The sequence below is a fragment of the Choristoneura fumiferana genome, chromosome 11, assembly GCF_025370935.1.
Source record: "Choristoneura fumiferana chromosome 11, NRCan_CFum_1, whole genome shotgun sequence".
Taxonomy (NCBI): Eukaryota; Metazoa; Arthropoda; class Insecta; order Lepidoptera; family Tortricidae; genus Choristoneura; species Choristoneura fumiferana.
In genome coordinates, this window is record NC_133482.1 from 5,376,699 (window position 1) to 5,404,312 (window position 27,614).

General features: G+C 36.3%; 5 protein-coding genes across 5 annotated transcripts in view; all 5 read right to left on the reverse strand.

Annotated features, from left to right (window-relative positions):
- LOC141432975 (uncharacterized) overlaps nt 1–27,614 on the reverse strand; it is a 518,418-nt gene that overhangs the window by 249,450 nt on the left and 241,354 nt on the right. The gene's annotated exons all lie outside the window — the stretch shown is intronic.
- Nucleotides 1,625–5,076, reverse strand: LOC141432319 (uncharacterized). The gene is made up of 4 exons (XM_074093864.1): nt 3,832–5,076; nt 3,592–3,694; nt 2,265–3,151; nt 1,625–1,898 (listed from the first exon to the last, which is right to left on the reverse strand). Exons 1-4 carry the CDS (start codon nt 4,675–4,677, stop codon nt 1,689–1,691), a joined length of 2,046 nt encoding a protein of 681 aa, XP_073949965.1. The 5' UTR covers nt 4,678–5,076; the 3' UTR covers nt 1,625–1,688.
- Nucleotides 5,214–10,889, reverse strand: LOC141432557 (uncharacterized). Its single transcript, XM_074094174.1, has one exon. The coding sequence runs from the start codon at nt 10,706–10,708 to the stop codon at nt 9,080–9,082; it is 1,629 nt and encodes a 542-aa protein (XP_073950275.1). The 5' UTR covers nt 10,709–10,889; the 3' UTR covers nt 5,214–9,079.
- LOC141432558 (serine/threonine-protein kinase RIO3-like) lies at nt 19,186–21,753 on the reverse strand. The gene is made up of 2 exons (XM_074094175.1): nt 20,253–21,753; nt 19,186–19,815 (listed from the first exon to the last, which is right to left on the reverse strand). Exons 1-2 carry the CDS (start codon nt 21,591–21,593, stop codon nt 19,393–19,395), a joined length of 1,764 nt encoding a protein of 587 aa, XP_073950276.1. The 5' UTR covers nt 21,594–21,753; the 3' UTR covers nt 19,186–19,392.
- Nucleotides 22,637–25,510, reverse strand: LOC141432559 (large ribosomal subunit protein eL34-like). Its single transcript, XM_074094176.1, has 2 exons — nt 25,318–25,510; nt 22,637–22,966 (listed from the first exon to the last, which is right to left on the reverse strand). Exons 1-2 carry the CDS (start codon nt 25,380–25,382, stop codon nt 22,672–22,674), a joined length of 360 nt encoding a protein of 119 aa, XP_073950277.1. The 5' UTR covers nt 25,383–25,510; the 3' UTR covers nt 22,637–22,671.

Here is a 27,614-nt window from a genome sequence, read left to right on the forward strand (position 1 = left end):
CTAAGCTACATTGCTGTATTCCTTTTTTTTTATTATCAGACTACCTGAAGGCGGATTATGTGTTTCGTTCGAGTATAGTTTGTCTATTTTTGTAGTTCTCTTCACAGATTACTAATAATTATGTAGTTGTTCTAAAGGTTGTTCTCTGTAGCCAATCCACTTTATATGGATAGAAATCTAATGCAGTTCGCTTGCGCATCGATCAGTGGGGGCACACTTAAAACGTCACCTTTTCACGTACACGCCAGCGCCTCTGGCGACAAAATGATAGCACTAAATTGACAAATGTGTCAAACGTGGACTTAAAATATTCAGTCTGTCCGCCATCTTTCCGCTGTATGTTGGCTGTCTGGCTTTCGCGGATGATTTTTAAGTTTATCTGTTTTTTGCTGTTTTCTTAAAGTTGTATTACATTGCTCCGCTTGGGTGACCAAGTGAAGTGACCACCATAAACTCTTTCCGGCCTCGCGATGTAATGCAACTTGCGCAATTTTCTTACAGGTCTAAACTGGGCTTTAAAGACGTTAAGCTTGTTGTGTGCGTGCATGTACATGTGTCTGTTATGTCAGATTTAGTTTTTCAGCTAGCTACCAGATAGCGCTTGTTACCATACATGCAAATTTGACCATAAAGTTGCCATTCTTTTTCTATATTGGTACTAATACTCTTTGGCATCGATTAGAGGTGGTAAATCCGGATCTGAAGATTCAAAAGAGTCAGATCCTCAGCGATCCGAATCCCTAATGACTCCTTTCAAATCTTATTGACTCCGGAGTTACTAACTCCGACTGGATCGAGCGGCTCGCCTCGCTCGTGATCGCCGTCACGCTCACTCACACTGACTCGCTCCGTCCGCCTGCTTTCGCTCTCGCTCGGCTCGGATCGGATCGGCAGGGCTACTATGAAACTCAAAGTTCGTATCGTACCGTCCCTCTCGCTCTCGTATTAAATAGTATAAGTGTCAGAGGGACCGCACGACACGAACTTCGATTTTGGAGTTTCGTAGTAGCCCTGCGGATCGGATCTTGGACTTGGATCTCATAATCTATGTTTGGTTGGTCGATTCGGTTCGGTACTCGGACTTGGACTAACGAACGAATCTTTCTCTCTCTCACGAATCTGTACTTCAGTTCAGTCAGCGGGTGGGGCACCGCAGTACCGAGCCGGGGCGGATCGGCCATAGATAAATTAATAATCGCTCGAAAGAACCGGAGTCAATAAAGGAGTCGGATTCAATAAGCGGATTCGGTACCGACACCGGAGCTGGATCTAGTGAGTCAGATCACTTCGCGGAGTTGAGATTACCCATGTCTAGCATCGATATAGTTGTGCGCTCGCGACGAAATCGCATTCGAATCAATTCGTCCGCAAATAACCAGTGTGATAAGGCTCTTAATTAAGCTCTCTTGAGATGTAATATAATAAAATAAAATTACAGAATTAACGTTCAACTCACGATTGTCAGTCAAGAGGGCCTACCTACTCAAAAACGAAGTTCGTATCGTACCATCTCTCTCAATCTCGTATTAAATCGTCAGAGGGACGGAACGACACAATCTTCGATTTTCGAATTTCGTAGTACCTAACCCCGTAGCAGGGCTACTATAATAAAATAATAAAAGAAAAAAAAAATTTTTTTTAATGACAATATGTATAATGTATTTCTCCACCAATCGATTTGAAAAAGGTTACTTGAAACGGCTACTCCTAGATGGCTTTCGGTCGATAATATTACTGGTCGAATAATACTCATTTCGATTAGGATTACTCTGCTGCTTCCGCCATAAGTCTTTGTTGTTTATTACATCTAAAACTTTAGTACTTATACTGTTGAGACCAGTCACATCTTTAAAAAGTTGCTCAGTTGTCTGTACAGGAACATTTCTTCTTTCATAGAACTGGAATAAGAAAAAGTTCGGCTTAACTCTCACATTTTGGTAACCATTATGAACTGATTCAACTCGAATTTAACTAACATTTACTAGATTAACAGAATATTACTCAATGACAGATTATGCACATCCACTGTATAGATAGATACTTGAAATTTGGTAGACATATTCCTTGATAATCACAGAGGAGCCAGAATAGATTTTTGCAATACCTACCCATTTGCAAAGCGCTAAACCAGTCTTAAATATAAGTAGCCTTTACTCGTAACTTTGCTCTGTTAAATTATGCTATTAGGTATAAGCTCAGAATCACTCGTAGGATTTACAAAATTCTATTCAGTAAAATGAACTGTATTTGTTGAAAACGCTTACCTTGGTTATAAAATAGCAGTCTTTTATCAGCTTTTTTAATGCTTTTGGATGGTCTTTCAGAACTGCGTGAGACCAGCCTATGTAGTGGGGTCTGTGCCAGCAATACAGAATACTTTTACTTGACATGTTTCCGTGTACTAAATGAGCTTCGTTATACAGTAGTTTTAATTCCTCTACCATTCTGTGATACATTTCTTCAGAGCGCTCTGGAGGAAGACTATTTATTGTCGGAGCACATTCTTGATTCTTTCCAACAAAATCGGTAACAATAATGTTTCTATATTTGTAATATGTACATATACAATTGATTTTCTGTACACGGTGTGGATTATAAGCTCTATTAATATTTTCCAGCATGAGCAAATTATCGTATTCTCTCTGAAATCTCTTGAATATGGCACTATTATTTTTTGAATCATTGCTTATTCTGTAAACTTTAACTGCAAATCCAATTGGAGGACAAGAATAGGACGATCCTGGGCGATGCGCATGTATGACTACACAGTTTTGTCCTTTATAAACGACGTTGTTGTACTCCCTCACTATATTTTTGTTTATAAGCATTTCTAGAACAAGTGTCGTAAACCTATCGAAGTTAAAAAAGGATGGAGAACGAGCAATAGTTTTCTCGAACGCTATTAAGTCAACCTGCCTATCTGTCATCTTTGGAGCAGTTGATCGTTTTAATCTGTATTGATTTGTCTTTTTATTAGTAAAGTCATACATTTGCCAATATTGTTGTTCTTCATAAATTTCTCTATCGCTGTTTTCATTCCAAGGCTCTTCATGTTTTGCAGTTACTTGGATTTTATGTTGCGCTTTCTTTTGTATGGTTACAAAACTGTCTTCATCATCTAATACTGGAACATGTGCAGTTGAAAAACATTCTGAAACAATGACATAAAATGTAATTGGTTTTTCCAAACTGCAGGCTAGGTAACTTAGATAAAAATATGTACTGGGAAGTTCAATTTTTACCTCTAACTATTATTTCACAATCTTGCTTTGGTAGATAATTTGCTTATTTATCTTTTGTTGTAAAGAACTTTCTTTGAACTCCAGCACTTAAGTAGTACGGTGAAGGTACCGCTGATAAGCATGCTTGACCAGAAATTAACGGTCAGCACACTTATGTACCACGAGCTGCACTTTTAATGTAACCTATAAATATAGGTACGACATAAAGTAATGTACTCATTTTATAAAATTAATTAAATTTTTTGTTTTATTATTTAAAGCGGGACTTTATGTTCGGGTTACAATTCAAATCAGTACTCTTCTAAATAGGGTTTGTGAGGTGTTGTTTCTGTCATAAGTCTCTACTTACTAGATTTTGCATTCACTGCTTTAATATTGTCACTGTCAATACCACTGATATCTTCGAAGAGCTTAAGTTTTGGCACAACGGAAACTCCTCTTTCTTGAAAAAACTGTAAAAGTAAGCAGATTAAATGAATAATAATTATGAAACAGTTTCATAATTCTAAGTTTTGTCTTTGTTTCGAAAAGTTCGCCAAAATAGGTATAACCTGAGGGTTTAACATTGTTTATTGTTGCTTGAACTTACTTGAGTGAGGAAATGGCAGTCTTTCATTAGCTTTTGCATTGCCATTGGATGCTCTGTGCTGACTGAATGTGCCCATCCAATGTATCTAGGCAAGTTCCTAGGTTGAATGTACAAAATGTTTTTAGGAGATAGTCTTCCATGTACTAAATGTATTTTACTGTACAATTTGTACAATTCTCCAATCAATATGTTGTACATTTCCTGTGAGTGCTCAGAAGGTAGAGCGGCTATTGATGGAGCAGTTTCTTGATCAAACCCAACGAAATCTGTTACAATGACATTTCTAAATTTGTGAATTAGATATGGAACATACCATGTTTTATTTTGGTTTTGCAGCATAAGTAAATGATCATATTCTCTCTGAACTCTTTTCAAAATGGCATTATCATGAATGACATCATTGTTCAGTTTGTATACCTTTACAGCCACTCCCATTGGATGAAACTCTTTAATGCAGTGTGCATGAATAACTACAGAGTTTTTTCCATAGCCTACAATGTTGTGATATTCACCTACAATGTTTTTGTCCCTGAGCATTTTAAGTATAAATGTAGTAGATTTATCAAATTGGTAATAAGTAGGAGATCTTGCAATAGTTTTTTTGTAAGTAACCATATCCATCTCTCTTTGAGTCATCCTTTGACAATTTGCATATTTTGGTTTAAGACTATTCAACTTTTCACAGGTATAATCACTTTGTTCCCAATATTCTTGTTCTTCTAATAATTCTCTGCCATCCTCTGATGTCTCTTTTTCTTCATTCCTTGTTTGTTTGTTTTTTGAAATATCGTCAGTATTAATATTCTGCTGTACATTTTCTGTAGCATCAGTACGTGTGTAATGCATTGCGTCTTTTTTTTTATTCGACTGGATGGAAAACGAGCAAGTAGGTCTCCTGATGGTAAGAGATCACCACCGCCCATAAACATCTGTAACACCAGGGGTATTGCAGATGCGTTGCCAACCTAGAGGCCTAAGATGGGATACCTCAAGTGCCACTGCCAGTAATTTCGTCTTGTGTTTTATTAATCAATATGTTATCCACACATTCGATTGCTGACACATCTAAATCATTTTAATCCATCAGACTACACAGACTCCATATTTTCTTTTATTCCTTATTTATTTTATACTATTATTACTGCTGCTGTGTTGTGAATCGCTTGAGCAAAGACTTCAGTATATATTTCTCTATAGGTACTATGTAAATACTCTTTGAGTATTGTATAATATAGGGAGACCATAGGGAGACGCTTGAGCTTGTTTTTTTTTTTTTTTTTTTTTTTTTTTTTTTTTTTTTTTTTTATAGCTTCGCGCTCTTGGCGCATTTAGCCAGCTTGAGCTTGTTTGATTTCACTTTGACCTTTTTTTTTTTTTTTTTTTTTTTTTTTAATGGCAATATACAAGTTCGGATAGAACGACGATTGTGCCAATGTCAAAGTGAGGAAACGGAGCGGAATTTAATCAAAAAATATTACGGAATTTTGATAGGAAAGTTTAGGATCAGGATCGGGTTTGGACGGAATAGTTATACGTGAATACAAATTATAATGAGAGGCAGCATATTTATATTTTAATATCATTAGAAACAATGTATGAAGCAATGGAGGCATAGATACATGGGTTATTAGATGAAAGTAAGCAGGGAACGGATGTTGGTAATGGAATACTTTGTGATATAATACTGTTATAAAAAGTAACACGGTCATAAAGTGGACAAGATAAAATTATGTGGTTCAGATCACCTACCTCCGAACCACACTCACAAGCAGGGCTATCTATGATATTAATCTTCGCCAGGTGTTCCGGCGTGCAGACATGACCTAAACGCATTCTTATTAAAACACTAGTACTTCTTTTGCAAAATTTATACTTAAAAAACCAGGGTTTATTAGGAATGGAGGGCTGTATGCGGCTGTAAGTTTTACCTTTCAGGATACAACTTTGAGACCAACACTCTTGCCAGGAATGTTGGAGATATGTTCGCGGAAGATTGATTAGGTCATGAGTATAATTTTTGTACGGGAACATATCTCCGTCTTCAATTGCTTTATTGGCAATTTTGTCAGCCTTCTCATTACCTTTGATGCCGCAATGACTTGGAACCCAAGTAAAAACTACTGAGAAACCTTTAAGAAAGCATTGGAATAATTTAGTCTTGATTTCAATGATTACGGGGTATGATGGACTGGATCTACAAAATGGGTACTTTTCAAGAGCCTGCAGAGCACTAAGAGAGTCGGAGAAAATAACAGCTTCCCTTAGCTTCATGATAAGTATATATTCTACAGCCTTTAGGAGGCCAAACGCTTCCCCAGTAAAAACTGAAGTCTCAGGCGGAAATTTAACAAGTTGTGTTATTTTATACTGACTATGATAGATGCCAACACCAGTACACCCTGAAGGCGATCTTTTCGATGCATCAGTGAAGATATAATGCCATTCCGGCCAAATACTGTAAACCTTGCTATTAAAGTAAGTATTAGCATTCAAACTGCGTTTATCAATGTTTAAATTGTACTTAATGTTAGGAGAGAATATAAGAGCCTGATAGTCGCATGTAAATATAGGGAGAATGTGAGATCTATGAGTTGGAGCATCCAAAGAACGGAATTTTTGCAAACTTTTTACTAAACACGGAGAAGACTTATGCAACCAATAACGCGATGTTCTGATGTGTGAAGATAAATTTTCCAATTTATTTAGAATCGGATGTTGAGAAAACTGAATGGAACGATATAAGTATTTATCTGATAAAAACTGTCGTCTTAGTTTGAGTGGCGGATCACAACACTCTACTTGTAAAGCATTTATCGGGCTAGACTTCATGGCGCCAGTAATTAACCTGAGACATTTCGATTGAATTTGATCTAGTTTTTTTAAACCAGCGGAGTTACTTGGTTCCAATAAAAACGATCCGTAGTCTATCCTGCTTCTGATCAGGGCATTGTATATTAATTTTAAGGAAAATGGGTGCGAGCCCCACCAAACACCCGATAAACATCGAAGAATGTTTAATAGTTTTTCACACTTAGCAACAATATACTCGCAGTGTGGAAGCCCCGACATCTTAGAGTCAAATATAATTCCTAAAAATTTTGCTTGATATACTTGTGAAATTGGTTCATTGTTATATAATATGGTAGCTTCAGGAATAGCTCTCATTCTACTAAAAACCAATACTGAACTTTTGGTAGTTGACAACTCCATGCCATTTGAGCAAAGCCAAATGTGTAATCTGGTTAATGCAGAGTTGACAATATCCGTGGCTGTAGCAACATTGTCATCAGAGTAGTAAATTAAAAGGTCATCAGCATACTGTAAAATATTAACGGGGCTGTTAAGTGCTAATTCTAGATCATGAGTGTAGACGTTGTACAAGATAGGACTTAAAACCGAACCTTGTGGTAATCCCTTCCAAACGACTCTGTTTAGTTCTAACGAGCCTGTAGAAACGGTAATAAATCTTTCGGATAAGATGTTGATAATGAAATTAGACAAACAAATGGGAACCTTGAGTTTGTTGAGTTTTTCAAGCAGAATAGTTAAAATAACATTATCATATGCTGCAGAAACATCAAGGAAAACAGAAATAGTGTTATGATTAAGTGATAGTGCTGATCTTATATCTGTCGTGAATATGGATAAGCTATCCATCGTGCTTTTACCTCTTCGAAACCCAAATTGACTACTAGCTAATAGTCCGTTGGATTCCAAATACCATTCTAAACGGTTCTTGACTAAATGTTCTGCCAGTTTAAGGAGCACAGAAGATAAAGCTATAGGACGGTGTGAAGAAGACTCTGTTGGGGATTTATTCGATTTTAATATTGGTATAATTATTTGAACTTTCCACGACGGAGGAACGTTACCAGTGAGCAGAATAGTATTTATTATGTTTAAAAAATATGTTAATGCACAATCAGTAAGATTGCACAAGAATGAATACGGAATTCCGTCTTTCCCAGGCGAAGAGTCTTTAAGACCACGTAAAACACCTTTAAGTTCTAATAAAGAAAATGGAGACTCAATAGTAGAAACAGTTGGAAAATTATCGACTGAGGGACAAAAGGTAAATCGATTTAAGAGAATTTCCTGAGGAACTGAAGCTGGTGCTAGCTGGTCTAAAAATTTATCCGTCAAAGAAGGTGATAGCGAAGAGATATTAGTGTCACTAAAGGCTGATCTAAATCGTTTTACCTTTTGCCAAACCTCAGTTGAACTAGTTTGAGGCGAGATGGAAGTACAAAAGTTCCTCCAGCCTAGAATTTTTTTCTTTTTAAGTAGTTTCTTTGTACTGGCAACAATTTTAGAAAGATTTGATAGGTTGTCAAATGTCATATCTTTAGCATAAATTAGTTCAGCATTTTTGCGGGATTTTATTGCTGATGTGCATTCACTATCCCACCAGGGCGGAGAAGGCAGTTTTTCTGATCTAGTGCTTTTAACCGGAAAAACTTTATCTGCAGCGTCTATCAATGATTTAGCAAAATCGTCAGCACACTTAACCTCATTTCCCGGAACAACATTAGATAGTGAAGAAATTCTTTGTTCCACTTCTATGCTAAATTGGCGCCAGTTAGCATGTGTTAGAATATGTCTTAAACGAGGAGTACGAAGACAACGTTTTTGCATATTGAAGGAAGAGTTGTTTGGAATAGAAATGACTATTGGGAAATGGTCGCTGCCAAAGGTTGATGAGAGGACGTCCCATGAAAGAGAGGCCGCTAAAGTCGGGGTAGTAATTGACAGATCCACTGCGCTGACAGCAACATTTGGCTCGGTTCGACGCGTTGGGCTACCATTATTTATAAAACAAAGATTGTGGTTATTTAGAATGTCTAATAGAATTTTACCAAAATGGTTAGAATTGGCACTACCCCATGATTGATGATGACAATTGAAATCACCAAGAAGTATAAAGGGTTTGGGGATAGTGGATAAAATTGAATTTATTTCATTAAGTATGCTTGAAGATGGGCAGGGAATATAAATAGATAAAACTAAAATATTATTTAAATGAGCAGCAACAATAGAGTATTCAGCACTATGAGGAGGAAGGGAAAAAGGAGCAAAATGAAATGAATTGTTGATGAGTAGAGCAACGCCGCCATACCCATCAGATCTATCTTCACGCAAAACGGAAAAACCAGAGATTTTAAAGAAAAAATCTGGTTTTAGCCATGTTTCTTGTAGGGCTACTGCTATTGGACTGTATTTGTTCAATAAGAAAAGCAGATCGCTTTTCTTATTGATTATGCTGCGGCAATTCCACTGAACAATCTTTAAGTGATTGTCCATTGTGGATGTTCAAGAACTGGGTCAAAATTTCAAATAAGGGGGCAACGTTGGACGGTGTATTTTTATTTGATTGTGTTTGTGTTAAATAATTTAACAAAGCTATTAAGATATCTGAAATAGATGGAGTGTTATTTTGATTATTATTAGTTTGTATGTTTTGATTGTTAACAGCACAACCCTTACATGGAAGAGTCATGTTGTAATCTCTTATCAGGGCTTTATGAGCCTCTTGATCATAACCTTTGGATAGGATGCGGGGAGGACTTGGCTTTTGCAAAATTGTTTTTTTGTAAGATTTTGTGGGGGAACTACCTGGGGTAAATAACTGATTTCCTGATTGCACATGAGAATTATTTTGGCCATGAGATACCACATCTGCAAAAGATTTTGAAACAGCTGGGTGCAGTTTTGAAGCTTCAGCATAAGAGATGGAAGAAGTTGCCATGCTATGTTTAATTCTCTTTTGTCTGTCAAGTTCAGGGCAGGACCTACTATTAGCAAAGTGATGACCTGCACATAGGGAACAGGATGCATCCTCTGGTGTGATGTCGCAAGAAGACCCAGTGTGTCCTTGGCCACACTTAAAGCAACAAGGCTTTGACCTACATTGTATTTTGGTATGGCCAAAACGGCAACAGTTAAAACATTGTATGGTCGGAAAAATGTATAATTCCACCGGTAGAGCATTGTAGCACATAAAAACTTTTTTGGGCAGTGTTTGGCCATCGAAAGTAAGTACAACAGTTTGAGAAGGTTTCCACACTGGTGCACCTGAAACCATTACTTTGTAGTTTAGACGTCTTACTTTTATAATTTCACCACAACCTAAGGGAACCTTAACATTTTCAATGACTTCCTCAGGGCTCCAATCATCAGGCACCCCACGAATAAGACCCATCCTGGTTACATTATAGGTAGGAATAAAAGCTCTCAGTTTATGGGTAGTCAAGTTAGCATCGGATATAAAAGCATTTGCATCTATAAAGTTCGAAAAAGCAACAGCAATCCTATTCCTACCAATTCGCTTAACACTGCCATTTACAATATTTTTGTACTTTTGTTTCAATAAGAAGTTGCCAAATGTAACTGGATGTAAGGTGGTATTGTCAGAAGGTGATGTCTCGATGCGCTGCACATGAATGAGGTAAGGAGAAGCATCCGATGGTTGGTAGGACTTTCTACCAATGGAGACCTTGCCTTGATTATCTTTAGAAATAGTCTCATCTGCTGAATTTGGTGTTACTTTTTCAGAAATAATTGTCGGGCTATCAGGGTCAGTGTCAGTATTGCAATTGCAAGATTTATTAGGGTCAGAGCCACTGTTATTCCGATGTCTCGTTTTTTTGTTACACGTTTTGCAAATGTGTCGAACAAAAGAACGTTTACGAGATGTTTTCGAATTTTCGGCCGATGCTGAAGCGTGAGACGCATCAGAATCAAAGCCCATGACTGAGTCATTGTCTTTGTGATTATCGTTGTTACCTTCGCTATTGTTGTTTACCGTAACATAATAAGCAGGTGATGGTGGTTGCAGTGAAGATGAACCCCCAGGATCTGGGGGCTCCTCTTTACTCATATTTAAAGTATAAAAATTAACTAACTACTTACCAAATATTCTTCTAGAACTACACAAAATTAAATAAATATATACACAGAATCTAAATATTTTACTTTACACCTTATTTGATCCTATATTTACAGATAAAAAGAATATTTAAAAGAAATTTTCAAAAAAACGCGTCCGCCAAGTTTAACAGTTTCCCGCCTTTTTCACTTTGACCTTCTTTCTTGACGTTTGTGGAGTTTTTTTTTTTTGGCCATGGTGAGGATGATATGATACTGCAATGCCACTTTATTAGGCAAGTTTACGAAGAACCGAACGCATCAATGTACTGCTGAAGCAAATTTGAGCAAAAAAAAAAACATTTTATTAGTCTACATTTATTTAAGTAAGTAATAATTTATACAATGTATGAAAAGAAAAGAATACATAGCAATACACATCAAATTGAAGAGCGGAAAATTCGGATTTTTAGAGTATTTTCAATATAAACTTGAATAAATTACTATGAATATGTTGTTGTTTCTTTAAAAAAATATGGCTCTGTCCATCAGAGGACAATTTTGCCAGTGTCTAGTAGTTTTTGCCGTTGCACGGTAAAAAAAAATCTAGAAAACGAATTATGAGAGGTAATGGTGGATAAACGATGATGATGCAAATCACACTATGAATATGATTATAAGTATATATGGCGTTGCGAAGTAAACATGTCAATGTCATCACATTAAAGTGGCGTTAGTGTCACGTCATCGCGTGTCACAGGTTCGTATTTCGTTCTCCATTGTGACCTCTTAAAGGCCCCACACACGGTACGATTCGACGATTTTCATCAGATCGATCGTACAGACGAATCGTACCGTATATGGGTTGATTATGAGACAGAGACATCATAGTTATTTGGGCAAATAAGATTTAGGAGAAATGGCTACTGGTGAATGAAATACCGATACGTAGGTTAGCTGTGAAAGTACGTTTGTGATAATATTAAGGCTGGGAATATACGTCAGATTTTTCGATAAGTACGACAGTCTTTACACTGGCAATTTTTTTTTTCAAACATATTATTATGAGTCTACATTTTACCCGAGCAAAGCCGGGTTTTCATCTAGTCTATATTAATAATTTCGTACCGGTCTACTCGAACGAAATGCACATCAAATTGAAGAGCGTAAAAAATTAGTCAATCCGAGTCGACAACTTGTAAGCCTTGGCAGACTTATATATTCCGGAAATGAGGGTTCATACCTACCGACTGGAATGGGTTTCATGCTGGTATCAGATGGGTATATTTAGGGGTCCTGGTAGTCACCTTTGAGAGCATCTGCCAAGCACTTCCGGCAAGAAAAATACTGACATATTTCGCTTTTTTGTATCTACCAGTAAATTCCAAACTGATGCCATGACCATTATTTCAGTATCACATGGGTTAAATAACGCCCCTTTTTTCGCACCGGACGTGACTATGTTTTTGGTACTTTCAGCAAGTTCCGCCGCAAGACATAAATTCAGACTTAGCATCAGTTTTATCGGAAACCATTGTGCATTTCATCGCGGTATCAAGTAGGTACGAAATTTTGCAGTCCGCTCTCCGTCTATTTTTTCCGTCTTGTTTGTGGCACAATCTATCGATTCGATAGATTATCGCTATCATAACAACACTACTTCTAGATGGGTGGAACCAGAAATAAATAATTGTATGCTACATTAAACGCTAAATTTATTTAAATGTTACTTATTAGTGCAATTTGTATATGTAGCTTCCACCATTTAACAAAAAAAGACTTTGAATTGTATATCAAGACTGCTTTTTACAACCATCATGACTAGTGTTGCAAGGTAATAAATTGTTTGACATAAAAGAGTACGAACTACGAACGAACCACTCCATACGTAGTGATTATATACTCTTTGCGTAGTATTTCTAAGTCTCTTTTCCCCGTATATTACTACTACTCTTTGCTCTAAGTAGTCTGTGACCACTCCAAAGTACGACGTAAATAATAAATTTAACACTTTATTTGTATTGTTCACAAGCCATTGTAAGGCTTAGCTACTGAAAATTGTAATTTTGTATTCACAATAAAAGTCGATTAGTGCAAATATCAATATGGTTGGCGGTCCAAGTGAACAAGATTCCAGCGACCCACAATACTGTGCATTAGCAAGGGAGTCGCTGCAAAAATACCTTGAAGGCACTGGTGATACTTTGGATGGAAAAGAAATTGAAGTGACCAAAGTAACAAAGCAAGTTGTTTCTGGAACGATGACTCATATTGATTTTAATGTACGCCCTACGAACGGGGACGTTTTTGCTTGCCATGCAGAGATTTGGGAACAGACGTGGTTAAACAAGAAAGAAATTAATGTTACCAGAATCGAATGACCAACAATGAAAATGACCGATTCTCACAAGCGAAATGATATTTCATACAATAAAGACATGATACAGTGCCACAATAATAAGTGTCTTTCCATGAAGGATATTGCCGAACCAGGGCACTTTTTATTGATTGTACAGCTTTAAAGATAAGTCAAATTAATTAGGTATTAATTTTATCATGCATAAAGGGACTGTTGTTAACTAACATTAACACATTCACTGCTGGCTGCTGGCAACCCATATTTGCATTCTCCAGACTTTCACCCAGTGCCCCTGTCAGGATTCCGCACACATTTGAATGCACAAACAATGCCGGCAGTGAATGCGTTAACAGCTGTCTTCATGTAGAGTTGGGTACAAGATGAATGTTATCTCTCGTATTCTACCAATTGTATGACTCTGTAATTGGTATGATCTGAACTTAAAATAAAGAGTTATATGTATGTTTTATTTTTGTATGATCTAATTCTAATATTTGGCCAGCACCATCGAGGCAGGCCGAAAAGGAGATGGCGGGACGATCTGGACATGTACGCATAGGACTGGCCTGACATTGTGTCAGAACGAGAGTTGTGGAGGTCAAGAGGGGAGGCTTTTGCCCAGCAGTGGGACACTATACAGGCTACTTTTAAATAAAAATAAAACCGGCCAAGAGCGTGTCGGACACGCCCAAAATAGGGTTCTGTAGCCATTACGAAAAAATTAACTAATATTTTTCTAAGCATTTCGTATTTTATATGGAATCTTCCAAGTTTAGGTATATTTTATACCTTGGGCTGCTATTTACTCATAAACTACTAATAATTCTCAAGCAAACTTGGCCGCTATAGTTTTCCTTGAAAGTTTGATATACTTACTACCATCCTGAATTTTTTCAAATTTTTCCACCCACCGGTTTAGATTTTGGAGGGGGGGGGATGCTCGATTTTAATGAAAATTTGCACTAAGTTGAATATTTCGCAAACATATCACTGAATCGAAAAATCGTCGTAGCAAACCCCTAATGGTTTTAACAGACCTATTCAATGATACTCCACACTATAGGTTTGGATGAGGAAAAAAAAAACACCCCCACTTTACGTCTATGGGAGGTACCCTAAAAAAAATTTTTTTTTAATTTTGAATTGTACCATTTTGTTGGCATAGTTTACTTATATATTCGTGCAAAATTACAGCTTTCTAGCATTGATAGTCCCTGAGCAAAGCCGCGGACGGACAGACAGACAGACAGACATGGCGAAACTATAAGGGTTCCGTTTTTGCCATTTTGGCTCCGGAACCCTAACAATAATATTTACTATCCCTAAATGTTGACAAATAAATAAAATATGTGATCATTTAAATAGTTATTTTTCTTAATACTACTGATAATACTGTATACTTACATGATTAAAGTGTATTAAATTCTTAATTATAATATTATTTAAACAAAATGAAAGCATTTACTTACTGTATAAAGTATCTGACTCTTAGTACAAAATTCTAAAATTGCTGAATAATTCTAGGGATTTAACAGAGGCATCAGTTCAGTCACAATACACACAACTAATACTGGATCATCTTTTGGATCAGTTTTGCCAAAACATCTAATAGCCCGGTTGGACTGTAGCAAAGGGGGCAGACTTAAATATTTTTTTACCAAAATGAAGTCAATGAAATGACATATTTTAAACGAATAGAATACGTTAACACTTAAACTAGCTCTGCCACGTCTATGTGACGTCAGAAATGGATAATTCTGTAATTTGTGCATTAGGTACAACCTGTTATGCACGGACGTATCGATCGATCCATGACAGTGGCGAAAGCGAGGGACAGTTAGTGTTAAAATAAGTGTATCCTGTATGTAATCAAAAATGGCCGAGATTAAACGAAAGTTTTGAATTTTATGCAACAAGCCAGGACAGTTTTTTTTTAATCAAAATGAAGTCATGACATTTTATTTAAATGATGTTTATTGTAGAGAATACGTTAAAATAAGCGTATTGTTTGATTTTTTTTTCTCTGTAATCAAAAATGGCCGAGATATAGGGACCCAAAGTTTGAAATTTAGGTATCGTCATACGTCGAAGCGTAGTATGAATGAGGGCTATCGCGAATGAATTCGCCGCTAGAGGCGCTAGTGTAGCGTGAGGTCTCCGAAATGTCAAATCTCATAGTTTTTGGGTGAGCTACGCGGGTTTATTTATAATAAGGTTTTTTTTTGTGAATATTTTGCATAACCTGAAATTAATTATGGCAATTATGCGTTACGGGGCAATGAATGTCTGTGTTTTGAGACAGTTTTGTCTTTCGGAAACTTTTGTCCTCCCTTTTTTTCCGAAAAAAACGGGACTAGGCAATACTGTGGTTGCTGGATATTTTTATGGTACGGTTTTAAGGTGTTTTAAATATGATTTTAATCTAAACTTTGTTTTAACGCCCGTAATAACAGACTCTGAAAGCCACAATTAAAAACCTCACGCAACAGTGCGCCATCTCGTGAGACAAAAAACGATAGCCCTCATTGTGACCACAACGCACGAGCCGAGCGAGCGTACCGCGGCAGCGGCCGGCAAAAGTGCCAGAACCGCGTTAATCTTAGCTATTGTCTGATCAAAATATGTCGAATGCTCATTTTTAACCCCCGACGCAAAAAGAGGGGTGTTATAAGTTTGACCGCTGTGTGTCTGTCTGGGGCACCATAGCTCTTACACAGGTGGACCGATTTGAATGAGGTTTTTTTTTTGGAAAGCAGATTTTCTAGCGATGGTTCTTAGACATGTTTCATCAAAATCGGTTCAGCCGTTTCAAGATCATCAGCTCTTTTGTTCGCTGCGGTAGGAATCTTAGACGCATAACGGGTATTTACTTACAAACATATTTGGGACCTACAATTTGAAACACCCATATATATATATACAGTGGTGGTCATGTAATTAAGAACGATTTGAAGTTCCAGATTATTTTTAACTAAATCATGTCTTGTGTAGTCGTGGTTCCTTCTTAGAAGTAACTAGTTACGTTATGAAATAGCCACATGAATAGAGCAAACGGGATTAAGAATAAATAATAAAATTGCTGACATTTTTTTACAAATTTTGTTTTTATTCTCTTTAGTAACAAATTAAAATAGTAATGAAGCTGGACAAATAATTAAGAACGATTTATTGAACTGCTCGAAAGTTTTTTTATTTGAAACTTAGATTAACTAAATCACACTAACGTGAAGTTTGTACAGAAAAAAAAAGGAATTTAATACATTTTAACTAAAATTAATAGTTAGTAGCATGTCCACGGCTTTTTATTACTGCCTTACACCGGCGAGGCATTGAATCTATCAATTTTTGACATTTCGCAAGAGAGATAGAGTTCCATTCTTCTAAGAATACGTCATACAGTTCTCTTAAATTGCCACACTGTCGATTTAAAACCTTTTTCTTGACTTCGCACCAAAGATGCTCTATTGGGTTAAGATCGGGGCTGTTGGCTGGCCAATCTAAGACAGAAACTGATTGCGATGTGAGGAATTCCTTAACGGTACGTGCAGTATGCTTGGGATCATTGTCATGCTGGAATGTCCAAATAACCGGAAGCACGCCTTCAGCATATGGTAACATTGTTTCTTCCAGTATGTTTTTGTATTGAAATTGATCCATGTTTCCTTCTATCAGCCTAACAGGTCCAACACCATGTCCAGAAAAACATCCCCAAATTTTTACATTTCCCCTGCCATGCTTTAAAGTCACTTTTGTGTACTTTGGGTCGAATGCTTTATTTGAAGGCCATCTTTCATATCGTTTGCCATCGAACAGACCCTATTTATTTTTGTCTCGTCAGAAAAAAAAGAACGTTTTTCCACTGTCTGACTGTCCAGTTTTCATGTCTTCTTGCAAATGCAAGCCGGGCTTGCCTATGACACCGTTTCAACATAGGCACCTTCCTTGCTATCCTTCCGTGCAACTTTTCTTCTACCAAACGCCTTCGAATAATGCGTGCCGAGATTGCTGAAGGGTTGTTTTCGCCAAAATATTTTTTTCTTAACTCATTAGACGGTATTAGACCTTTAAAAGGATTTTGTTTTGGCCAAACGAACGATGTTTCGATCATCTCGACGAGATGACTTTCTTTTGTCTAGGTACACGCGGAACATTTGAAGTAGTTTGATACGTGGCAAAATGCTTTATGGCGTGGAAAACCATAGTTTTTGAACATTGCAGATGATCGGCTATGTGTTTATACGACCAATTCTTGTCGCAAAGTTTTAGTATTACTTCTCTTGTAGATTTATCACGACTTTTATTTTTCCCCAATGTTTTATATGAAGCAATCGCCTTTAAGACTTTTACGGCACTAAATGGCGCCAAAATTATTCGAATAATAACCTAAAACCACAAAGCGGCCGTCCGTTCTCTATATAAATTTGAATAAAAATAAACTATTCAGCGTTCTTAATTATATGACCAGCCAGTAAGTAGTAATACTAGGTTTAGATGTAATGTATAAAGTTTATATATTTATTTTTTAGCCAATTATATGTATAAATGAATTTACCGCTAGTACGGAAAAGTTTTACGATACCGAGAGAAGCACAAAAATATACATGCAGTTAGTAACACTTGTCAGTTAGAAAAAATCTTCTCTATAAAAAATCGTTCTTAATTATATGACCACAACTGTAACTATGCAAGATTATGGACATCTCGGCCTGATGCTGCAGCCAGGATATCCAGAACACTAGTAGGTAAACTCTTGATAAAACCATAGCAGATATATCGTGTTTGCATTCGTTTCAATCAGTATTTGATTCTACATTCAATGCAATGGTGGCAACAGGATGAGCTGATGCTGCAGCCAGGATATCCAGCACACTAGTACACTAAAAAAAAAATATCAAAGTTTAAAAAACATGAAATAAAAAAACAAAAATTAAAAAAACGCCGGCAAAAATAAAAACGCCCGAAAAAAAACGCCGCTAAAAAAGACAACTAAAAAGTAAAAAATAATGATGCACTACCTAGCTGTTGCCCGCGACTTCATCTGCGAAGAATTCGTTTATCCCTATCCCGTGGGGAATATGCTGATTTTTCGCAAAATTAACCTAAGTTAATTTAGTATAAAGTATCTAGTAATATTTTTTTATCTAAGCATCGTCGGTGTCAGGCGACCGCTAAGGTTAATACTTTAAAAAATACAACATATATGTTCTTTAGTTTCCTGTTAACCTTAGCGGTCCCCCGACACCGACGATGCTTAGATATAAAAATATTACTAGATACTTATACTAAATTAACTTAGGCTAATTTTGCGAAAAATCAGCATAGTCCCCGCGGGATAGGTATAAACGAATTCTTCGCAGATGAAGTCGCGGGCAACAGCTAGGTACCAAGTGCATAATTATTATTATTATTAGTTTTCTTTTTTTGCGGCGTTTTTTTTTCGGGCGTTTTTATTTTTATTTTTGCCGGCGTTTTTTTGTCGGGGGTTTTTTAATTTTTAATTTAATCTTTCTGGTATTATTATTAGCCCGTACTTCATTTTACGCTAAAACTTCTCGTGATGAAAGTTTTCGAAGCAACAGCTGCAACTTTTTCAGGACAATAGTACTTAACAAATATACAAGCATTTTATTTAATTCTTTCAATATATCTTGATTGTTTAACAAACCCAGTTGTGCAAGAATTCGTTTTGTGGGAGTAAACTCTAAATGGCTCAAACAATTTTTCAGGATTTGGTACCTGAAGTGACAAAAGGAAACCAAGATTTACATGTCTATTTTTATTGCCTCTACAATAACAAATATTTATCTCTAGTACAACTAAAATAGGAATTAGAATTTTATGTTAGCCAATATGGACCCGCCGATGGCGTTTCGCGTCTAGGTTGTGAAATTTTAATCCACCAGTCATTATCATGGTAGGGCATGAAAATAAGATTAAACTCATTTTTTTTTATATGGCTTTCACCCTTGCTGTTTCAGAAAGATGTATTTTTTGCCAATGTCGATGTAGCTACACACATGAGGAGACTTTGGTTTATATCATTTTGATTTTGGGGGAGAAACAGACAGGAAACCTAAAACAAACATGGTTATGGACGGTTAGATGCTATCATGCTAACATAAAAAGATGAATAAAGTGAGTGTGGCAGTTTATTATTCGCTTTATTGAGTATGTTACACATTATTTATGTCAAAACATTACAGTTATTGTTACTGGTAACAAACTGGTATTTATCAGTAATAAAATCATACACATGCTCTTTGATTCTATGTATAAACAGAGTACATAAACTCAGTCAAATAATTTGTAATTAAGACTCTCCTTAACAATACAACTACTTATCCATCTTGAAGGACAACATCAATAGTATTGCCAAAATTGACTGCCTTATCAACCAATGGCTCTGGAGCCAACGCATTTATCTCATTGCCAAAGTTAGATGCTGAATCAACGGCTTTCAGTTTCTGCGATTGAATCCACATCTCATCAAACACATCTGACTGTGCTGGATCTTCATCTGAGTCATTATCAGAGTCACCTTTAAACGTTATTAAACTGCTAGTTTTGGAGTTCTGCCAGCAAAATTCAAATGAATAGTTATCGTTCCTGTTATCATCTGGACCTATTTCAAACCGAGAAGCGTGTGGATTGTATGTGACGTGAACACCAGGTAAGTTGACGTCCACCCCCTCGAACCCTGTGATGGACTTGAATAGCTCCTCACCTGTCTTCACATCTGGGACTCGTTTTTTCTCAAAGAACTGGAATGAGAAGAATATTTGCAAGATAAAATATTAAGTTAAAATATAAAATGTGTAACACACTAAGCAAATACAATAAGATATCTGTATCTGAACGCATATCTTTCAATATAGCTTCCTATTTACATTAATGGACCAACACAGTGTAGATAATTTGTATTTTATTTTTAAACAGATAATTGAATAGATTATTTTTAATTGAGTTGTTATCTATACAAATTAAATTTACTTTTTAGTGAGAAGGTAATTTGGTATTTTTGTTTAAGCAATCTAGAATCTAAATCCTAGATTGATCTATCTTTTTTGCCAAATGCTGGAAATTTTAATTATAAAATTAATCATATTATTGTTATAAACTTATAAGGAAACAATAATTGGATGCAAGCAGAGTAGTTGCATTTCAAAGATGGTAGAAACGAAATAACACTTTATCTTACATTATAAATGTTGCGGCAATCCCTCAGCAGAAACTCCAGCCCTCCAGGATGGTCAGGCTGTACGGCTTGAGATACGTCTATAAGCCAGCATTTGTTTTCCCACCACAGGATGTTATACTCTGATAAGTCTGCATGAATCATATGTCCTTCGTTGTACAGCTTATGTACAATATCCACTACTTCTTTGTACACACTCTTCCATTTCTCCGGGCTCAAGATAGCATCTTTTAGCTTAGATGCTGGCTTGCTGTCTTTACCGATGAACGACATAACTAGCACATGCTTCTTCAAGTAGATCAAATCGGGGCAGTTAAGCCCAATTTTTTGCATCCTCATTAAATTGTGCATCTCTTTCTCAGCCCACAAAGAAATCTGCTTACGTGGATTCTGCTTGTTATAACGGTTCTTGAAGCGGTAATCATTTTTGATATACTTTTCACGGTTCTTAAATTCATTAGAAGTGGTTTTGTACACTTTAATAGCACATTCCTTTGGTAGGATCATATCGGGGAAAGAAGGGTCACTATTGGCATGAAGAACAATAGATTCCTTTCCAGTTGAGATAATCCCATTGATTTCCTCCAGCATTCCGTTATTGATAAGTTTGTAAAGAATGAGTCTGGTCTGTTCATCAAGACCCACTTCAGCAGTGGCTTGGCTCTCTTTTCTATCCAGCATCTTAGGGCGGCGAGATTGGTGTTGCCTGGTTTGCTCTTTCAAATGGTTGAACACAGTATTTGGCAGCTTCATGTCGAAACCAGCGCCATCACCTGTACACACCTCTGGCGGGAACGTCATGACTTTACACGCGTTTCTACGGCCATTAATAATATTATCGTGCTTTGTAACCCGTTCACCGTCTTTCATAATAAACCCTCGCTTAGGCAGACTAGCATATTCCTTTTCGTTAGTTTCAAACCGATCCCAATCTTTCCTGGCAGCGACCTCAACGTCCTCATCCTCAGACTCTGTATCGTACACGAGATTCTCGGGCACGTTGCGGTAATTATCGTATGATACGGATACTTTGGAGTCCCCGTTACGCTTTTTCTCGACTCTTTTTATTTCGTCGTCATGTTCTTTGTCGAACTGGCATTGCAAAACTTTTGCAATAATAGCATCCGAGTCGCAATACTCTCCCAAGCTCGAATCCTGAATCTGTTTCAGGATTTCTGGCGAAATATCATCTGAAGATGATGAGGGTACATGCTGATCGGATATCATCTCTGCGAATTTTGTATCTTCCTGAATTTGAAGACCACTCGCATATTGTTCAGAAATTATGTCGGATAGATTTTCTGCAACGGCAGGCGTTGAAAGTTTCTTCCAAGGATTCGACATGTTTTGTAACTTATTTATTAAAAATATCACAGACGTTTCACTAAGATCCTATTTTATTATATAAAGGATAGGTAGGTATTTAATATTTCACAATAATTTCTTCGCGAGCGCGGGGTTAAATAAATAGACAACCACACACAACACACCACAGATTATGTATGAGCAAGGGGGGTGACACTCTTTCCCGGCCCGAATAACACCGACATGGAAATACCGCGACTGTTTTTTGTGTATTCGCCCATAGAAGCTCCTGTTAGTTTCTATGGGCGAAAACACGAAAAACAGGGCCGGTATTATCCGGGCCGGAAAAGAGTGTCACCCGACGCGACGTGACGCATTGTCACTTGTCAGTGTCAACGTCAATAAATTTTGTGACACCTTGGCTTGAAATTAACAGTACAGTCACAGAGTACTTTATACATATACTGAAAGGCAGCGCTGCCAAGAGCGCAGCCTAATGCTACGTACGCACTATGCGGTTAGCCGCGCGGTTTTAGCGTGCCTTCCCTCTTCAAAATATCGCTTGTGAAAGAGACGGCGCGCTCAAGCCGCTTAGTGCTTATGTAGCCTAAGGTATCGCCAATATTTGAACAATTGTATATTATTTCTTTTAGAAATATAAAAATTTACTCGCAAACGTGATGAAAAACATTGTATGTCGCACGGGCGGTACTAGAATTACGAACATCGACTCGTTAAAGCCCTGTCTTCGGGCTTCTAATAGACCCCTTTAAGACACAATGTACTATTTCGCAGACGCTATATTGAAATATTATATACCCTATGTCACTCGGACAGCTATGATATGAGGAATCCAATGATACCTCAAATGTTACAATCCGACCAGCCGTTTAGGATGCAGCGAGGACCAAAGAAATGGACATACATACGCTCGAAAAACATAACCAAATATAATAAAAGCCAAAAATAATGAAAAAAAATTACAAGAGGTTGTTTCATTAAAATTGACGTCATTCCAGTTCGTACTTTCGTTGCACCTCTTATTGTAATTTGCTAATAGGTGTCCAAAAAAAAACCCCAACAACTTTTTTTAGCTTTTATTTATACCCTAAGGAGTTCACTTCCCGGCCTTCTTGCTGATTCTCGGGTTGGCCTGCTGCGCTTTGTACACTTTGACCAGCTTCTGTTCCTCGATGAGGAAGGCTCGCACAATGCGTTGCTTCACGCACTTGTGGCAGAGCACGCCTCCGTACGCGCGTTTGACGGTCTTCTTACGGTAGCAGAGGCGGGAGCGCTCGGCGGGCCTGGCCGGCTGGATGCCGCGAAGTTTGCTCTTGCAGTTGCCGCATCTGGGGATCTTCTTGGGCTTCTTGACATACTGGTAGACCAGGCGGCCACCTGGTGTCCGGACTCTGGAATATGAGAGAAGCAGTTGGTTAAACTATTGAATATTATTATGATTATTTACTTTTATTAGAGTACTACAATATGATGATGCTTATAAAATAGTATTGAAATATAGGTCACTATTGATTATTTAAAACTATCTATAGTATGGCCTTTTTCCGATTGAAACTATTGATTGTAAACTATTGATTTTTCAGCAATACTAGTACACCATTAGGAATAAAGTGTCAAATGTCCCCATTGATCCTATATGTGCTAAAACAGTTAAATGTTGTCAAAGGTCAAAATTTCAGGTTTTGTATTTTTTTTCAAAATGGTAAGTTTTATGAATTAGGCCCAGTACTTCACAATCCTAACTTTTCACAGATCCAATTCTCCACGATCCCAGTTCTTAACAGTCCCAATTCTTCACAGTGCCAACTTTTCACAGATCCAGTTCCGTCACGATCCCAGTTCTTAACAGTCCCAATTCTTCACAGTGCCAACTTTTCAAAAACCCATTTATTCACAATCCTAGTTCATTACATTCCAAATTCTTAACTATCCCAATTCTTCACAGTCCCAACTTTTCACAGACCTAAAATTCAAATTCAAATCATTTATTCAGTAAATAGGCCGCAATGGGCACTTTTACACATCATTTTTTAAACTACCAGCGCTTTCGGAAAGACCATCATTGCCAAGAAGAATGTGCCGCAAGAAACTTGGCAGAAAGTCATTTTTTCAACATTAATTCTTTACATTCCCAGCTTATCACACAGGCAGGCACTTAATTTGAGCTCTTTACAAACCCAATTCCTCATAATCTCACCACTTCTTGATCATAAATGGTATTATATTTTTACCCAACAGCCCCAAAAATGGCATCATGTTTTGATTTGAAGTATATTTATAGATGTAGGTTTGTATGCACGGATGTATGTAAGTCTATCTCTATGTATTATATATAGATAAAAGTTATTTAGTAGTTATTAGTCTTCATTAACAGTTCTTAGATGTTTACATTCTCAAGTATTTGAATTCTAGATAGGTAATTAAAGAGATTAAGATTAAACACAATAAAACCTACTTAAATAATTCAAGTGCCAAACCACCAATAAATCTTGAATTGAATAAGTAGGTAGGTATGAAGAATAGGTACTTCTAAAAACATTAATTGTGATGTCTAGGAATGTGATAATTTAATTAAAGAATGTGAATAACTGGGAATGTGAAACTTGGAAATGTGATATTTTAAGAATGTGAATCCTAAGAATGTGAAAACCAGGGAGTGTGATGATTTAGAAATGTGAATGAATGTGATAATTTAGGAATGTGAATGTTGGGACTAATCCGTTTTATCAGGTAAGTCTACCCCAAGTCTAATAAATTAAACAATGTTTTTTTCATTTCATTCATTACTCTTTTTTCCAATAGGGTCTTACAATCCTGTGTGCTCTTTGGTCCCAGACAATATGAGGTCGCTCTGAAAACCACAAATGTTTTTTTTCTTGTTTTTGTTGAGGTTTTCAACAGTCCAGGAGATCATGACAGCCTCATAGGTGCTTGCTCACTGCCCTACACAAGAGACAGATCAAAGAAGTGGAATAAGCAAAAGGCTTTGTCAGATACAATTGACCTGGCCCTTGTGTATGGAACCCGAACCCTCAAGACCTCTTCTTCTCAAGTCTAGAGATCCGAACCAGACATGATAATGGCAATTGTGGGCTGTTCTTTGCAAATTGATCACTTATTCCGCCTTGTTAGTTTTTGGCATTAAGTAATACTGATTGAAAAACATAACTTTTTCTAAGATAGTCAGGTCAATTAGCCTTATAATATTAACAAATTATCCCTTTCTGCTGGCTGCAGCTGGCTCTTGTTTCACTAAGTTTAGGTAGGTTAAATATTAATGTTATAAATGAATGAAATACTTTTGACTGACTTGACTTGAATGCTAAAACAAGAAACCACTACACTAAAATTAAACAAGGGGCCACTGAGCCCTAAATGGATCTATCTCAATCATGATTTTATGAAATAGCTGATTTATATCATGTACAAACAATAAACAAGTGTGAAATAAGTAGACTTTTTATAGATTTTCAGTACAAAATACTTATTACTTGTGAAGTTTTTGATAAAATAATGCAATGATTGCTTTAGTCAAGAATAACCACGATACACATGTTTAATAAGGTGCCTGGAGGGAGGGGGACTTAATGCAAAATGATAAAATCAAGACATTGAATTTTGAGGTTAAGTTTGATGTAAACTATATAAGTTTTACATTAGGATGTCTACATAAACCTAATAAAAAGGTTTCCTTAGTAAATTATGAGGACTATTTTGTTACAAAACCAGTAGAAACACTTACATTCTCCTCTGATTTGACTTGGTATTGTACGACAGCCGTCGTCTGAACGTAAGCCGCTGTACCATTTTGAAGCTGAAATACGAAAGAAATTATAAATTACACATTCACAGCACTTCAATGCACCGTTTACTGCATAATTATACAGTAATTGTAGCTGGATTAACAAAGATTTTTCTAAATCTTTTAAAAACACACAAATGTCCAACCTTTTTGACAGCTCTTGACAAGAAAAGAAAAATGGCTTTAGGTTGGCAATACCAACAGTTCGCTAGTTTTCTTTGCTCTTAAAATTCTAATCCAAAGCTGAAATATAAATAAAATAACTTGGACCAATAATTCTCTCCTGTTGCGCAAAAAGTAAAAAAGGCATTAAATGAAATGAAAGTAATCAAAAAATTAAAGAATTAACTGGAAAGTTACGGAAGAAACTTTGTAAGTCTTTAATTATTCATACTCATCTCTAATTATTCACTCTTCATTGGTAATATCATTTTTACATATCATTTTCTTAGATTATGCTTGATAAATTCTAAAGCTAATTAATTTAATAATTCATAGAATAGTTACATTTATTTAGTAATTGATTGATTGATTTGTTTTTACAGTTTTTTTTCAGGACAACGAGAACTGCTTAAAAAATTCAAGAAGAATGTAATTTTTGATCTTGCAACCCTAAACTTGTAAAATGGCCGCTTTGTGATGTTTGTGGTGATGTTATTTGTGTTTTGTATTTCTGAATAGTGTTTTTAAAGTGAATATTGGCTGAAAATGGGTAAGTTCTTCCTTTTGTTACAATGAAATTATAGTTAACAAGTTTCCTTGATGTGTATGAATCTGTCAAGACTAAAAAAAGGCAATCTCGCGAACCTGAATCTGGCTCGTTTGTTTAAGTTTTGAGTATTTGCGAGCTTTTTGGCCTTTGGAACACTCTTATCTGGCATTTCTAAGCCAGTATACTTTGTTTTTACATTATTCATTGCTTAGAATTCGATTCAGATCAGATTCTGTGCAATAATCACTGTTGGAAAGGCCCATAACCAACGTTTCTAAAAGGAAACTCCTTTAGGTGAACCTTCTGAAGTTGAAGTTTCATTCCTAGTACAGTAATGTTATAATAAAACATACATTATACATGCAATTAATAATTTTTAGAAAAAGATGAAACAAGTGTTTTGCAAAATAGTAAAAACAACACTGGCTTGTTTACATTGAAGAATAATATGTAAGTATCTTATTGCTTTTAATATTCATATTTTAATACGTTTATTTCAAAGAAGGTACTTATAGTTTTTTTTCTATCAGTCAATGCTGAAAATCCTCAATTTCACTGGTATGTTTAGGTACATATTGTAGATGAGATTTTAGTAGATGTCACTAATTTGTTATCTGGAAATTTTTAAAATGAGTTATTAGTTGAAGAATCCTTCTGTTAACTAAATGTTTACCTCGGACAAAAAATGATAGAAAAATGAAAACTTCAATGAGCCAGGAAAATAAGGGCTACGTCAAGATTCAGAAACACAATGTTTTATTATTTGTGGATTGCATTTGATAAAGAACATAATAACAGGAGAGGTGAAGATCCAATTTTAGGCTATTATTGCATGTGTAAAAGTGGAGTAAGAATCCTTGTACAGTTGGTGCCGTAACATAAGTATCCACTTTTCTATGCAACTAGTATGAAAAAGTGTGGATACATAAGTTAGGGAACCAACCATACATGGGGTCACACTCACATTACAGAAATCTTATGGTTTTTAGGTTTCACCTAATACAAAGAAATGAGTATCTATCACTTTAAGGTAGCCTTGTATAACCAATCAGATATCAATTATTAATAACTAATACAGCTTAGCATTGTAATGTTTACATACCTATGAGTTTTTTAGTTCTCCATGCTCACCCTCGGACAGAACTGGACGAAATTCAGCGTGAAGATAGTTTGAACCTTGGAATGATGTTTTTAACCCTGTTATTACCATGAAATTAAGCTAATAAGAATTATCTGTACCAGGGCTTCAAATACCGTTAAAACGTTGGTAACATTATCGCTGTCAAACATATTTAACGTCAAATCGTAATTAACATTTAACAATTTACCATTACTTATACAACTTTTTACTGATATAAAAATGGTACACAATGGTATAGGCTATTCATAAAATTAACGTTAATTCAAAAGTATTGTTAAATCATAATGTAAAGTAAATTAAATTTACCCTTAGATTATATATTACATAGATACACAATCAGATGGAAAAAATGGGTACTACAAAACTCGGAAGTTTTCAACTGTT

Excerpts from the sequence above, each read along its gene's own strand:
- LOC141432319 (XM_074093864.1), bottom strand. The coding sequence starts at position 4,677 with ATGCATTACACACGTACTGATGCTACAGAAAATGTACAGCAGAATATT. Across the intron at positions 3,695-3,831 it reads ACTGCCATTTCCTCACTCAA|TTTTTTCAAGAAAGAGGAGT; the intron begins GTAAGTTCAAGC and ends TTACTTTTACAG. Across the intron at positions 3,152-3,591 it reads AGCAGTGAATGCAAAATCTA|AATGTTTTTCAACTGCACAT; the intron begins GTAAGTAGAGAC and ends TCATTGTTTCAG.
- LOC141432557 (XM_074094174.1), bottom strand. The coding sequence starts at position 10,708 with ATGAGTAAAGAGGAGCCCCCAGATCCTGGGGGTTCATCTTCACTGCAA.
- LOC141432558 (XM_074094175.1), bottom strand. The coding sequence starts at position 21,593 with ATGTCGAATCCTTGGAAGAAACTTTCAACGCCTGCCGTTGCAGAAAAT. Across the intron at positions 19,816-20,252 it reads ATTGCCGCAACATTTATAAT|TTCTTTGAGAAAAAACGAGT; the intron begins GTAAGATAAAGT and ends TTCTCATTCCAG.
- LOC141432559 (XM_074094176.1), bottom strand. The coding sequence starts at position 25,382 with ATGGTACAGCGGCTTACGTTCAGACGACGGCTGTCGTACAATACCAAG. Across the intron at positions 22,967-25,317 it reads AAGTCAAATCAGAGGAGAAT|AGTCCGGACACCAGGTGGCC; the intron begins GTAAGTGTTTCT and ends CTCATATTCCAG.